This window comes from Pollachius pollachius (genome assembly GCF_949987615.1).
Source record: "Pollachius pollachius genome assembly, chromosome: 1".
Taxonomy (NCBI): domain Eukaryota; kingdom Metazoa; phylum Chordata; class Actinopteri; order Gadiformes; family Gadidae; genus Pollachius; species Pollachius pollachius.
Window position 1 is genome coordinate 52,770,835 of NC_136934.1, and position 15,848 is coordinate 52,786,682.

At 51.9% G+C, this 15,848-nt stretch overlaps 2 protein-coding genes across 3 annotated transcripts in view; both read left to right on the forward strand.

Annotated features, from left to right (window-relative positions):
* Positions 1-1,047: 1,047 nt before the first annotated feature.
* Positions 1,048-10,372, forward strand: akirin1 (akirin 1). Its single transcript, XM_079755599.1, has 5 exons — positions 1,048-1,373; positions 7,013-7,159; positions 8,548-8,676; positions 9,484-9,555; positions 9,940-10,372. The coding sequence occupies exons 1-5, from the start codon at positions 1,172-1,174 to the stop codon at positions 9,948-9,950; spliced, it is 561 nt and encodes a 186-aa protein (XP_079611725.1). The 5' UTR covers positions 1,048-1,171; the 3' UTR covers positions 9,951-10,372.
* Positions 10,373-11,574: 1,202 nt separating this feature from the next.
* rhbdl2 (rhomboid, veinlet-like 2) overlaps positions 11,575-15,848 on the forward strand; it is a 10,269-nt gene continuing 5,995 nt past the window's right edge. The window contains exons 1-2 of one of the 2 annotated variants that reach the window (XM_079755534.1): positions 11,575-12,036; positions 15,048-15,302. In XM_079755534.1, the coding sequence (XP_079611660.1) occupies positions 15,075-15,302 (228 nt within the window). In that variant the 5' untranslated portion in view covers positions 11,575-12,036; positions 15,048-15,074. The remainder of the gene's footprint in view (positions 12,037-15,047; positions 15,303-15,848) is intronic. The other variant, XM_079755535.1, reaches the window with a different exon arrangement.

A 15,848-nucleotide genomic window follows, 5' to 3' on the forward strand; every position in this document is an offset into this window, starting at 1 on the left:
ACTCCGTCTCCGTGCTGGGTGAAGGACTCAAGCAATGTAGTGCATCTTTCATTGCCCAAAGTCTGGTTTGAGGTACAAAAGGACTTCTGTGTACAACAATATTATGAATATTAGAGGCATTTAATGCTTTTAATGTAACGATTGTGTTGAAAATATCCAGCACTGTTACACTGAGTACAAAAACGTAGGAAATAGTGTTAGTAACGGTGGATTAGTATTAAAAAAAATGCTTTGGCCGAGTGTGAGGGGAGTTTTAATACTGGACGGCTCTTTACTGGTCAGATCCTTGTCCTCCCAGTTTCATGTTCACACTTTGCTTGCCATGGATTCTGTGAGGAATGAGAAATGATTTACTATGTTATAAATAAATAATGAGGTTGAAATGCCCCAAATGACACTAGGAGGACTACACTTCCTGGACAAAGGAATGTACGTATTTGAATATGAACCCAGGACACTAAGACTTTGAGGAGCTCTGATGTTGATGATGCAGTGAATGGTCCTCTCTGAGTCGGACTGCTTTCAATTGACCTGGAGATCTGAGGCCTGGTGAACCTTTAAAGTTCAATTCAAAACAGCTCAACAAACACGAACCTCGGTGCGTGAAGACAAAAACGGTTTAAAAGAAACATCCACGAATAGATATCAACTTTACTAATTCCAGCGTAGAATGGAAAAACAATCGCGTAGCATTTATTTATTTAACATACGTATCCAATATCTGCGTAATTAGTATACCTCTATTTTGAAAGTTGAGCTCCCCCCTGCCCCCTTCTGGATGGTACACTCCGCCCTGTGACGTATGAACCAGCCTGGTCTCTACGTCACATGGCGGAGCGTACCATCCAAGGTGGATAAGGGGGGAGCGTACCGAGCGTACCATCGGAGGTACCGCTCAGAGCTGAGTCGGAGACTCGTCGCTGTGACCACAAGAAATAATTCTATCTATCTGCGTAATTATGTACACCATGACTCTATTTTGAGTCCCCCCCTGATCCACTCCGGATGGTACGCTCCGCCGTGTGACGTATGAACGAGAGGGCGGGGCTTCAGCTCCAGTCGTCGCTGTGACCACAAGAAAGGAACCGGGAGATCCGCGAAAAAACGTCGGGTCTTTCTACGGGTCGTTTCCCCCTCAGATCACAGTAATCCTTCGGTACCGCGGACCGCCATGGCCTGCGGAGCGACGTTGAAGCGATCCCTGGAGTTCGAGGCCCTCCTCAGCCCCGGGTCCCCCAAGCGGAGGCGGTGCAGCCCGCTACCGGGGGCTCCGAGCACTCCCTCCCCGCAGAGGTGCAGCCTCCGCCCGCCGGTCGACAGCCCCTCGATGTCCCCGGTTCCCACCGCCGGAGGGGAGACCCGGCTGACCCCAGGTATGGATGTGGTTAAGATGGAGGGTCGGGGGGGATGGGGCCGACATGGGGGAGGGGGTGAGCCAGGGTTGGGGGTTGGAAGGTAAAGCTCTAGCCTCGCTGAGCTACCGCTAGGTCGGCTAGCTCTCTACAAAGAGCCTCTCCTTGCTCCGACCGACCCACCGAACGCACCCGGTGCCAGGCGCTCGGCGTGCGAATGGTTCCGTCTCTAACTCGGGCCCTTGGTGTTGGCGGACCCAGCACCAGGCCCTCGGTGTGCGGATGGTTCTGTCTCTCATGTGGAGGTCTGAACAGCAGACGTCGGCCCCAATGCTCCTCAAACACAACTTATCTTCACGCATTGTTGGAGCAAATCCTATTTCTAGAATTGTCTCCCGAACTGAACCATCGCCGCCGAACCCCGTTCTAAAGCCCGTGTTAAGAGCATTGTACGGTGGCTAACAATGAAAAACAATGAGAACCCTTTAAACATTGATTTAAAACACAATAGCTGTGAAACAATGGGCCTGTATGCTAACTCTGGGTCCTGCCTTTTGTTGTCCGGCGGCTCTCAACCGAGTCCCGTTTTAAAGACCCCTAACGTTGACACTTTTTAGGAATATAAATCCTGGTCGGCTGCTAATGAGCTGTTAGCCGGTAGGGCTCTTCACCGGGCCTCGAGTGTCCGGTGCGGGATGGGGGGGTGGACAGCCTCCCCTCCCTTCTCTCCGCCAGCCCCCCCATTGGTGTGAAAACCAGCGCATTCAGGCGGAGAGAACGGGTCTCGTTGTGTCTGGGCCTGGAGATCCCCACAGGTCGACAGTAGCTAATGCCTGGGCTGTTAGTTTCTGTTTCTTTAAAAAGGGTTTTTCTTGTATTTTGATGTTACTCAATCTCTTCCTGGAAAGAGTTGAGTCGGATAAGAAGGCGGTGAGCCAATCCCAGGACTAGGATTAGGGTTCAGTCTAGTCCCGAGACTTTAGGCAGTATGCATACACACCGGTTAAAGGAGGGAAAGGACATTTCCCCCGTACATTACGAAAGTGCATGAACCTTCATTATCTATCGCCCTCTCTGATGGCCCTCCCTGCTTTGTCACACAACATCTCCAGCTCTGTAGTTCAGACGCCCAAGCTCTGGGTTGTCATGTTCCCCTCGTCGTCTCTTTATCCAAGATGGAGCACAGTACCAATACTCCCATGATTTCTCCTTATTTATTATTCATTGTATCAGTATCTGACATGCGAGGCCTGCGTTATAAGCGGGTGCTGCATGTGCCAGTCACCTCTGGCTGTCGGGGGCGGCGTGTCTTTAGCAGGAAGGTGATTCCCTATTCCACGGAGCCCCTCTTTCCTGTTTCAATAAAACGTATTGACTCAGAGTGACTGTGGGGAGAATTTCAATGAGTGTAAGCTGGTGCCCAGTGGCTCCCCGGGCCCCGACGGTAGCCAGAGGCCCCTGAACCCACTCTGTTTGTTTGGTGTCAATGGGGTTCTGGCCCCCAAACCCAGCCTGGGGTCTCCCCGGGTCCTGGGAGTCTATAATATTCAAGGCTAAAGAGCTTTCAAAGCTATCAAAACAACGTGCACACAAAATGTTTGACGCGTTAGCGAGCAGCTAGTGGAGGTTCCATCCCACCGGGGAGGCAGTGGTCCCTCTAAGTGGTCCCTCGGTCTCACCTGGTCTCACCTGTCGTCTCTAAGGCAGTCTCACCTGTCGGCTCTAAGGCAGTCTCACCTGTCGGCTCTAAGGCGGTCTCACCTGTCGGCTCTAAGGCGGTCTCACCTGGTCTCACCTGTCGGCTCTAAGGCGGTCTCGCCTGGTCTCACCTGCTGGCTCTAAGGTGACCTGGTCTCACCTGTCGGCTCAAAGGCGGTCTCGCCTGGTCTCACCTGCTGGCTCTAAGGTGACCTGGTCTCACCTGTCGGCTCTAAGGCGGTCTCACCTGTTGGCTCTAAGGCGGTCTCGGCTGTCGGCTCTAAGGTGGTCTCACCTGTCCGCTGTTTTTGGTCAGCATGTCGTCCCTGATGGTCTCCATGCAGCCTCTCCCCTGAGGGCTCATACCTGGACTCCAGCAGAGCCTGTCTGCCATCGTTATCTTTTGTCCTGCGGCAGATACTTCCCCCCCCCCCCCCCCCGAGCTTCAGAGCTTCATAGAAATATGAGGTGTAATATCTATAGAGAGCAGAGACTGATTGACCAATAAGGCTTGATTTGTTTTGTCTTAGTTGGCCCAACCAGATGCTTATCCATCGACAATGAGCCTGCTTTCTATACACCATCTTCATCAAATATCTATTTTCTTCTTTGGATGAAAGATCTGAATTGTGTCTGAAAATCAGCGAACTCCACTGGACTCTGAACTGCAGCGTCATGGTGCTTATGAAAGCGTGTGTGTTTGTGTGTGTGTGTGTGTGTGTGTGTGTGTGTGTGTGTGTGTGTCTCTCTCCTGTGTTTCCCCCTGAGCGGGGCTCAGTGTTAGCAGCTAATGTTTGAGCTAAAGGGTGGACCGTCGATGGCTTCCTGTGGGGGTGTTTATTTCTCCCAAGCTCGGTGGCAGTACAGCTGTACTAGAAGCACTGGGAATTACGCTAGTATCTCCAAAGCCAAAGAGAAACCCAGAGATGGGAACGAGTCAGAATGCAAGTGAAAGGAAGATTCAGTGGGGGGGAGGGGTGAGGGAGTGCCAGCCATTGTTTGGCTTTCATTAGTGACTGAGAGTCCGGAGATGTGGTCAGGGGGAACCTTCTGCTGAACTTAGGACAGGAGCAGCAGAAGAATTCCATACTTTATTAGCTGTCAATCCCACCTGTCGGGGCTGCTTCTGGGTGGAGACACACCTGTACGGGTGTGCGTTTGGCCCCGGTCGCAGGTAGATCCACTGTTCACGCGTGATAAACGACCCTCGACTAGTGTCGTTTATCTTTATCGCAGGTATTGAAGAGATTGTGTTAACATTGTATAGTATTTGGTGATTCTTGGTTGTTGGTTATGAACGTAGTGGAGTGTCCTGATCTGATCCCAGTTCTGGACCAGACCAGTACGTTGATTGTCTAGCCTGGTCATTGCTGGGTCACTGTTGCCAGGCAACAGTCTTGGTTGGGATCCTAGTAGTTTTGTATTTTTGTACGTCAAGGTAAAATGTGAGGGGTGGTTTGTGTGTTGATTTGATGTGGTAAAGAGGGTGGAGGTGTTACTTTATGTATGAAGGCCGTAGACCTCTTAAAGCTAGGCGTGGTCTGGTATTCTCACATCAAGCAGTTGGAATGCTGTCAATTTAATCACTTTACATTCTGTTGCTGTAATCAAATAAATACCTCCCTTAAAAGTAAGACCATTATCATGGTTTTGTAAACAATTGTATACCTAAAAATAACCACCTTTTATAGTCTCATAGCTAAACATAACATCTCTATAGTCTCATAGCTGAACATAACATCTCTATAGTCTCATAGCTGAACATAACATCTCTATAGTCTCATTGCTAAACATAACATCTCTATAGTCTCATTGCTAAACATAACATCTCTATAGTCTCATTGCTAAACATAACATCTCTATAGTCTCATTGCTAAACATAACATCTCTATAGTCTCATTGCTAAACATAACATCTCTATAGTCTCATTGCTAAACATAACATCTCTATAGTCTCATTGCTAAACATAACATCTCTATAGTCTCATTGCTAAACATAACATCTCTATAGTCTCATTGCTAAACATAACATCTCTATAGTCTCATAGCTAAACATAACATCTCTATAGTCTCATAGCTAAACGTAACCATCTCTATAACTCATACCTAAACATAACCATCTCCAACCTACACTTTAGCATCGCTAACTAGTCTTCAATAAATCCTTGATCACTTCCTAGCTGGACTGCTCCAGTGTAGCCTACCTGAACATTCCTCTCTAACGCCTCTGGTGGAGGCGTTAGAGAGGACAGGGCATGTCCCCTCCACTGAGGGCCCTACAGCCTGGGGCCCTGGGGCATGTCCCCTCCACTGAGGGCTCTACAGCCTGGGGCCCTGGGGTATGTCCCCTCCACTGAGGGCCCTACAGCCTGGGGCCCTGGGGCATGTCCCCTCCACTGAGGGCTCTACAGCCTGGGGTATGTCCCCTCCACTGAGGGCCCTACAGCCTGGGGCCCTGGGGTATGTCCCCTCCACTGAGGGCCCTACAGCCTGGGGCCCTGGGGCATGTCCCCTCCACTGAGGGCTCTACAGCCTGGGGTATGTCCCCTCCACTGAGGGCTGTACAGCCTGGGGCCCTGGGGTATGTCCCCTCCACTGAGGGCTCTACAGCCTGGGGTATGTCCCCTCCACTGAGGGCTCTACAGCCTGGGGTTTGTCCCCTCCACTGAGGGCCCTACAGCCTGGGGCCCTGGGGTATGTCCCCTCCACTGAGGGCCCTACAGCCTGGGGCCCTGGGGCATGTCCCCTCCACTGAGGGCTCTACAGCCTGGGGTATGTCCCCTCCACTGAGGGCTCTACAGCCTGGGGCCCTGGGGTATGTCCCCTCCACTGAGGGCTCTACAGCCTGGGGTATGTCCCCTCCACTGAGGGCCCTACAGCCTGGGGCCCTGGGGTATGTCCCCTCCACTGAGGGCTCTACAGCCTCTGCTGCAGCCTGTGAACCAACACCCCCAGAGGGGATTAGAACCATAGAAGGCCCCTCAATCCTCCTCACGCTGGCTGGAGAGACGACACAAAATGGCCTCCAACGAGAAAGCTGGGGCGACGGTCGACTATCACGCTCTGTCATGGCCTCACCGCCCCAGATAACCGAGGCAGGGGGGTCTGGAGGCAGGACCACCCTCTGCTCTCTGGGGCGGGCAGATAGTCATCGTCGTCGTCCACCCGCCCCCAGTGTGCTCAGGGCCAGACCCCAGTTAGGAGCACGGGGCGGGGAGAGCAGGAAGTAGGGTTGAGTTCCTCCTCTTGAGGTGGGGGGGGGGGGCACTGAGTCAGCTGGTGAACAGACACCCTTGTGATGGGGCCCCAGGCCGTTGGGTAATACCCTCTGAGGGCACTTCCAGTTGGACTGCGCCCCACTCGGCCTTCGCTAACCTCCTTCTGGGATGTTTGGGTGCGTGTTGTTTTGAAACTGCGCGTCGGCCGTGTGTGGAGCTGGCTCTAACCCAGAGTTACCCCACACAGGAAGGCTCTGAAGGAATCAAGGATCACCCCCACCCTACACCGTCACCCCCACCCTACACCGTCACCCCCACCCTACACCGTCAGCCCCCACCCTACACCATCACCCCCCACCCTACACCGTCAGCCCCATCCTACACCGTCACCCCCACCCTACACCGTCAGCCCCACCCTACACCGTCACCCCCACCCTACACCGTCACCCCCACCCTACACCGTCACCCCCACCCTACACCGTCAGCCCCCACCCTACACCATCACCCCCCACCCTACACCGTCAGCCCCACCCTACACCGTCAGCCCCATCCTACACCGTCACCCCCCACCCTACACCGTCAGCCCCACCCTACACCGTCAGCCCCACCCTACACCGTCAGCCCCACCCTACACCGTCAGCACCATCACCCCCACCCTACACCATCACCCCCACCCTACACCATCACCCCCACCCTACACCATCAGCCTCCACCTGACCCTGCTGCTGCCCCTCTTGTGTTACAGAGCAGATCTTCCAGAACCTCCGTCATGAGTACAGCCGTATCCAGCGGCGACGGCAGCTGGAGGCGGCCTTCAACCAGAGCGAGGCGGCCAGCCCCAGCGAGGCGGCCAGCCCCAGCAGCGCTCTGACCGCGCCCTGCTCCCCCCCAGGTACAGAGCGGGGTATGAGAGGGTGTGTTCCTCTATGAAGGGCTGAGGGTATGAGAGGGTGTGTTCCTCTATGAAGGGCTGAGGTTATGAGAGGGTGTGTTCCTCTATGAAGGGCTGAGGTTATGAGAGGGTGTGTTCCTCTATGAAGGGCTGAGGGTATGAGAGGGTGTGTTCCTTTATGAAGGGCTGAGGTTGTGAGAGGGTGTGTTCCTCTATGAAGGGCTGAGGTTATGAGAGGGTGTGTTCCTCTATGAAGGGCTGAGGTTATGAGAGGGTTGTTCCCCTGTGAGGTTATGAGAGGGTATGTTCCTCTATGAAGGGCTGAGGGTATGAGAGGGTGTGTTCCTTTATGAAGGGGTGAGGGTATGAGAGGGTGTGTTCCTCTATGAAGGGCTGAGGTTATGAGAGGGTGTGTTCCTCTATGAAGGGCTGAGGTTATGAGAGGGTATGTTCCTCTATGAAGGGCTGAGGGTATGAGAGGGTGTGTTCCTTTATGAAGGGCTGAGGGTATGAGAGGGTGTGTTCCTCTATGAAGGGCTGAGGTTATGAGAGGGTGTGTTCCTCTATGAAGGGCTGAGGTTATGAGAGGGTGTGTTCCTCTATGAAGGGCTGAGGTTATGAGAGGGTAGTTCCTCTATGAAGGGCTGAGGTTATGAGAGGGTGTGTTCCTCTATGAAGGGCTGAGGTTATGAGAGGGTAGTTCCTCTATGAAGGGCTGAGGTTATGAGAGGGTGTGTACCCCTATGAAGGGCTGAGGTTATGAGGGGGTGTGTTCCTCTATGAAGGGCTGAGGTTATGAGGGGGGGTGTTCCTCTATGAAGGGCTGAGGTTATGAGGGGGTGTGTTCCTCTATGAAGGGCTGAGGTTATGAGGGGGTGTGTTCCTCTATGAAGGGCTGAGGTTATGAGAGGGTGTGTACCCCTATGAAGGGCTGAGGTTATGAGGGGGTGTGTTCCTCTATGAAGGGCTGAGGTTATGAGGGGGTGTGTTCCTCTATGAAGGGCTGAGGTTATGAGGGGGTGTGTTCCTCTATGAAGGGCTGAGGTTATGAGAGGGTGTGTTCCTCTATGAAGGGTTGAGGTTATGAGAGGGTGTGTTCCTCTATGAAGGGTTGAGGTTATGAGAGGGTAGTTCCTCTATGAAGGGCTGAGGTTATGAGGGGGTGTGTTCCTCTATGAAGGGCTGAGGTTATGAGAGGGTGTGTTCCGCTATGAAGGGCTGAGGTTATGAGAGGGTGTGTTCCCCTATGAACGGCTGAGGTTATGAGAGGGTAGTTCCTCTATGAAGGGCTGAGGTTATGAGGGGGTGTGTTCCTCTATGAAGGGCTGAGGTTATGAGGGGGTGTGTTCCCCTTTGCTGACGACCCCGTGCTGCGCTGTGATTGGCAGGCGGCTCCAGGAAGGACGCGCCGTGGTTCACCCTGCGGCAGGTGAGTTACCTGTGTGAGCGTCTGCTGAAAGACCACGAGGAGAAGATCCGCGAGGAGTACGAGCAGATCCTCAACACAAAACTCGCAGGTACCCCATCACCGTGCGCCCCACACGACCTGCAGGGGTCAAACTACCACCCAGACGCTTCAGACGACCCGTCCCAGGGGTCAAACTACCACCCAGACGCGTCAGACGACCCGTCCCAGGGGTCAAACTACCACCCAGACGCTTCAGACGACCCGTCCCAGGGGTCAAACTACCACCCAGACGCTTCAGACGACCCGTCCCAGGGGTCAAACTACCACCCAGACGCTTCAGACGACCCGTCCCAGGGGTCAAACTACCACCCAGACGCGTCAGACGACCCGTCCCAGGGGTCAAACTACTGTGTCTTTAAGATTCCCATCTGATATTTTCAAACTACCAACCCACTTTTACTGTCTAAAGCACCCACACTACTTTAAACTAACGATCCCACACTAAGCAGTTCATTGACGGTCTTTAATCTCCCAACCCAGTTGTTAACATGACTTTAAACTACCAACCCCAGTGTTAACATGTCTTTAAACTCCCAACCCAGGTGTTAACATGATTTTAAACTACCGGCCACAGTGTTAACATGACTTTAAACTACCAACCCCAGTGTTGCAAATATCAATTTTAACATGTTTAACCGTTAAGCTTAAGTCGTTGAGCTAAACAGGTAAAGGGTAAAGGTCAGGTGTCCTGGGGCGTAGTGAGCTCCCCACATCTCTCTGACCGCTCTCCGCCTGCACCTCTCAGAGGCCTCTTCAGGGTTCCTAACTGGACGGGGGTTTGTGAAGATGAGACTGGACCCGGTCCGGCGGCCATCTTGTGTGGTCCCGTCAGTAAAGATGCTCTCTTGTCTTCCAGAACAATATGAATCTTTTGTGAAATTCACACAAGACCAAATCATGCGAAGATACGGAGCGCGGCCCGCCAGTTGTAAGTATCACCACACACTAAAATACACTACAATACACACACCACAAATTAAATACACTACACATTACAATACACACACTACACACCACACACTCAGGTACACTACACATTACAATACACACACCACACACTAAAATACACTTCACGCCACATATTACAATACACACTAGACACTACATATTAAATAACATATTACAATACACGCTACACATTAAAATACACTACACACTACATATAACAATACATATTACAATACACATTACAGATTACAATCCGCACTACATATTACAATAATGACACTACTTAAACAACATGAAGGCGGGCTCTTGTGTGGACAGCGTTTCCTGTCTGCGACGCTCATCCCCTCTCCACTTCCTGTTTCAGACGTCTCCTGAACGCCCGACGCGCCCCCCCCCCCCAGCCTCTCTCTCTTCCAAGATGGCTGCCCTCGGCTCCTCCTCCACTTTTACAGTTTTTAAGTTGTTTTGTTTTTGTATTTCTTTGATCCGTTTTGGTTGCCATGACGATGTGTCTCCTCCCTTCGATCCTCTGGTTCTCTGCTCCAGAGTCGTTAATCTGAGCGTTAATTGTACAAAGCCCCCCCCCCCCCCCACCACCTGGTGACGGAGGCTCCAGCCCGACCCGCTGCTCACCAGAACCTGCTCCACCCCCTCCCCCTCTAACAGCCCCACCCCCCCGCTACACCCTCCCTCTAACAGCCCCACCCCTCCGCTCCACCCCCCTCCCCCTCTAACAGCCCCACCCCTCTGCTACACCCTCCCTCTAACAGCCCCACCCCCCCGCTACACCCTCCATTTAACAGCCCCACCCCTCTGCTACACCCTCCATTTAACAGCCCCACCCCTCCGCTACACCCTCCATTTAACAGCCCCACCCCTCTGCTACACCCTCCATTTAACAGCCCCACCCCTCCGCTACACCCTCCATTTAACAGCCCCACCCCCCCGCTACACCCTCCATTTAACAGCCCCACCCCTCCGCTACACCCTCCATTTAACAGCCCCACCCCCCCGCTACACCCTCCATTTAACAGCCCCACCCCTCCGCTACACCCTCCATTTAACAGCCCCACCCCCCCGCTACACCCTCCATTTAACAGCCCCACCCCTCCGCTACACCCTCCATTTAACAGCCCCACCCCTCCGCTACACCCTCCCCCTGCTTTGCTCCTCTTGCCCCCCCCCCCCCCCCCCCCTTCTTTTGCATAAATAAAAGTTCTGTGAAGCAACCGCCTGTCTGTCGTTGTCACCTTCACTTCCTGTGTCGTCATGGTTACCCCTGGAATAGTGCGCTAATTAATAATCTATGCTTGACGTCATAATGACCTCCCAGGGAATCAAAGTATTTATTATTTTATTGTCCAACCCCGATCGTGAGCTAAAGCCGTGACATCGCATACGATGGTTTAAGAGAGACAGTTGATATCTGTTTATGAAACTAAACATTTAAGTGTTTTTTTGCTGCCTCCCCATTTTGGAAGAGGTTATTTTAGTTGTATGTTATTATATTAGTGTCATTAAAGTTAAACATTGTTCTGACCGCTACACCAGAGGAAGGTTGATCCGAGGTTGGGTGATCCGTGAGAACTAGTTTCTGTTCCGCATTAGAGGAGAGAGGGCTCCAAACCAGACGGTACCTCCTGTAAGGCCCGAGCTGCTCCGGAGGAGAGACACAGGTCTGTGAGGCTCCTGTCCCGACACGCCGGGTGAATGAACCGGGACGTTCCCTCCAGGTTAGGGACCAGATTCTGCTCCCCCTGGTTTAACGAGACACCAGCGCCCACCTGTGGTCCGACCGGAGTCGTGCAGCCCAGCGGGTCGATCGTTTACGGGATGAAGCTGAAGTCCAGATCAAGGTCCATCTGCTTCTTACCTGGACTCTAAGCTAAAGGAACCACGGTTTAGACCGAACTCTGGTTTACACTAAACTCCGGCTTAGACCAAGAACAGTTTCCTCTGCCATGTTTTTGTCAGAAAGCGGGATTGTGATTCCCTGTGACGTCACGGCTGCAGGTGTGGCTCCCCGCTTCAGGTAAACGGAGACCAGGTACACGGAGACCAAGTAGGCGAAAAGCCAGGAAGGAGAGAGACTGAGTGTGTGTTTGTGTTTTTCCACCGGGACCCAAACTTTAAACATTGTCCTCAGGGCGCCGGCTGTTTGTTTGGGGGGAGGAAGGAAGTTAGTCGCAGGAAAGCCATGAAGAGCCTGTAATTATCTGAAGGAGAACCCTCCCCCTCAGACTCCTCAGGCGGGCAGCGAGAGTCCAGTTCCCGCTACCGGACGGACAGAGACCGGAGGAACAGGTCCCGGTACAGGACGGACAGACACCTATAGAAAGGTCGTGAGGAGGTCTAAACCGGATCTTAACCTACAGACGCCCGGCCGTGCGGAGGTCCAGACCATTCCAATCAGAGTGGAAACGTGAGAATTCCGGGTCTCTGCTCGACCACATCCCAACAGGTAGGAGACGAGACCATTCCCACGGGCTGTACCACTCTGAGGCTCGGGGGGCGCTTCTGTGGACCATGTGCTCTTTCAGATCTCCTGTCTGTTGTGGTTGTGTATGTTGTGTTGTAGGTGTGTTGTAACTTCATGCAGGCTAATGTAGTCCTAGTTGTGCAGGGCTCACTTTATAATTTTTTTAATCCCCAGGGACTAACGCCTTTACTTTAAATAAAGAGTCCAAATCATAGGGACTCCGGTCCACCCGGTGGGCAGAGTTTTATACGTCTATTTACCCTCTTTATATCCTCTTTATACTCTCTTTATACCCTCGTTATACCCTCGTTATACCCTCGTTATACCCTCTTTATACCCTCTTTATACCCTCTTTATACTATCGTTATACCCTCGTTATACCCTCGTTATACCCTCTTTATAGCAACTATCTGTCCCAGAGTGGACTTAAGGTCTGGTGAAACAGCAGCCAAGACCAACATGGTTAACGACTTCAGACGGTAGGTTAACCAGTCAGAGGACCTGTAGGTTGGTTAACCAGTCAGAGAGGACCTGTAGGTTGGTTAACCAGTCAGAGGACCTGTAGGTTGGTTAACCAAGGTTCAAGGTTCAAGGTTGCTTTATTCGTACCCGTTCTCACACTTAGCATACACAGTAAAAAAGGACAACAAAATACAGGAGGCAAAGATCACAGAGGGGCTCAGTACACCAGAAAGTGTAACACAATTATGCAGCACTAGTGCTGCTGCAACAATTTATTAATACAGAGAACCAAAGTGTTCCTGTAGTGGATTGTTCTGCTTTTGGGAACTTTGAGCCTCTGTCTAGAGCAGGGGTCTCAAACTCAACTTACCTGGGGGCCCCTGGAGGTAGAGTCTGGGTCAGGCGGGGCCGCATCAAGTATTCCACAGAACAAAGAGATAACCTCTGTAACTGTTTGGTGTACAGGGCTTCCATGTCCAGCTGTGGCTGACCAATCAACTTACTGGACCATTTGACAATCTTGTTGAGGGAATTCTTATTTTTTAAAGATATGTTTCCAAAGCATGACGCTAAGGAAAATGTTAAAATTGACTCGATAAAAGCACAGTAAAACAAAGACATCACGGTTTTGTCTATGTTAAAAGAGGAAAGCTTCCTCAAACAGTGCAGGCGCTGGTGACCCTTCTTACACACAGCCTCACAATTTAAATCAAAATTGAGTGTAGAATCGTTTACTGTCCCAAGATATTTATATGAGGTTACCTGTTCAATGGTCTGACCTTTTATTGTGAGGGCCTCCTGACTGTGAGACTGCCTTCTGAAATCAATGAACATGTCCTTTGTTTTTGGACACATTTACCTGAAGATAAGAGTCATCACACCATCTGAGAAAGTCGTCTATGACCGGTCCATGGCTACTCTCCCCAGCCCTTAGCAGGCTGACTACCACAGAGTCATCCGCATACTTTAAAATCTATCTGCTTTCGTACTGGCTCCGACACATGTTGGTATAACCAGTCAGAGAGGACCTGTCAGTCGGTTAAACCTGGTCAGAGAGGACCTGTAGGTCGGTTAAACCCGGTCAGAGAGGACCTGTAGGTCAGCCTGATGACCAGACTCATCTCCTCATCTGGCTTTAGCTATTTGAGTCTTAAGTCACGTCTCCCTCCTCAGCCTAAAGTCATGTCTCCCTCAGCCTAAAGTCACGTCTCCCTCAGCCTAAAGTCACGTCACCCTCCTCAGCCTAAAGTCATGTCTCCCTCCTCAGCCTAAAGTCACGTCACCCTCCTCAGCCTAAAGTCACGTCACCCTCCTCAGCCTAAAGTCACGTCTCCCTCCTCAGCCTAAAGTCACGTCTCCCTCCTCAGCCTAAAGTCACGTCTCCCTCCTCAGCCTAAAGTCACGTCTCCCTCCTCAGCCTAAAGTCACGTCTCCCTCAGCCTAAAGTCACGTCTCCCTCCTCAGCCTAAAGTCACGTCTCCCTCCTCAGCCTAAAGTCACGTCTCCCTCAGCCTAAAGTCACGTCTCCCTCCTCAGCCTAAAGTCACGTCTCCCTCCTCAGCCTAAAGTCACGTCTCCCTCCTCAGCCTAAAGTCACGTCTCCCTCCTCAGCCTAAAGTCACGTCACCCTCCTCAGCCTAAAGTAACGTCTCCCTCCTCAGCCTAAAGTCACGTCTCCCTCAGCCTGAAGTCATGTCTCCCTCCTCAGCCTAAAGTCACGTCTCCCTCCTCAGCCTAAAGTCACGTCTCCCTCAGCCTAAAGCCACGTCTCCCTCCTCAGCCTAAAGTCACGTCTCCCTCCTCAGCCTAAAGTCACGTCACCCTCCTCTGCCTAAAGTCACGTCACCCTCCTCAGCCTAAAGTAACATCTCCCTCAGCCTAAAGTCACGTCTCCCTCCTCAGCCTAATGTCACGTCTCCCTCCTCAGCCTAAAGTCACGTCTCCCTCAGCCTAAAGCCACGTCTCCCTCCTCAGCCTAAAGTCACGTCTCCCTCCTCAGCCTAAAGTAACGTCTCCCTCCTCAGCCTAAAGTCACGTCTCCCTCAGTCTAAAGTCACGTCTCCCTCCTCAGCCTAAAGTCACGTCTCCCTCCTCAGCCTAAAGTCACGTCTCCCTCCTCAGCCTAAAGCCACGTCTCCCTCCTCAGCCTAAAGTCACGTCTCCCTCCTCAGCCTAAAGTAACGTCTCCCTCCTCAGCCTAAAGTCACGTCTCCCTCAGTCTAAAGTCACGTCTCCCTCCTCAGCCTAAAGCCACGTCTCCCTCCTCAGCCTAAAGTCACGTCTCCCTCAGTCTAAAGTCACGTCTCCCTCCTCAGCCTAAAGCCACGTCTCCCTCCTCAGCCTAAAGTCACGTCTCCCTCAGCCTAAAGTCATGCCTCCCTCCTCAGCCTAAAGTCACGTCTCCCTCAGCCTAAAGTCACGTCTCCCTCCTCAGCCTAAAGTCACGTCTCCCTCCTCAGCCTAAAGTCACGTCTCCCTCAGCCTAAAGTCACGTCTCCCTCCTCAGCCTAAAGTCACGTCTCCCTCCTCAGCCTAAAGTCACGTCTCCCTGAGCAGCGATGGCGAGCGTGGACGTGGAGGAGATGTCCCCGTTCCCGCTGGAGCCTGACGGGACGCCGTGGCGCGACCAGAAGGACCCGCCAGAACGTCGCCCGGCCGGCTGCTGCGACCGCTTCCAGAGGAGCGTCTCCAAGTGGATGCTTCCGCCCAACTCCCGGGAGACCTACCTTCAGCGCACCAACTGCTGCCCGCCGCCCATCTTCATCATCCTCATCAGCGTGGCCGAGGTGGGCGGAGCCTCCATGTGTCAGGAACAATAATAGTAATAATAATAATTGTATTTAAAGGCGCCTTTCTCGGCACTCAAGGACACCGTACAGAGGTACACAAAAGTCATTTGAAAGGAACACAATTTAAAAAAAAAGAAAGAAATTGTAATAACACAGACATAGTAATTGGCTTTCAGGTGGAACAGGCAGTTTTGTACTGATGGGTTTTGAGATGTGATTTGAGAAGTGGAGATGAATTGATGTTTCTGAGTAGAGCGGCTGAATGCTCTGTGCCTACAGAATACATTATATATAATTACTTAGTTATAATCACTTCAGTTATAAGACTGACAAACTGATTGTTTTATACATTTATAAATATAAACACTTTGTATCCGTTAACACCGGGAATATCTGTCAAGTTTAGGTTTATATACAATAAACCCCATTTGGTTTATTGTACACAAAACAAGTTTGTTTTGTGTTAGTCCCGCCCCCTCCCTTACTGATACTGCCTTGTTTGTGTATTTACCCGGCGTGTGGGTGTATAGGTGTGGCCATGTG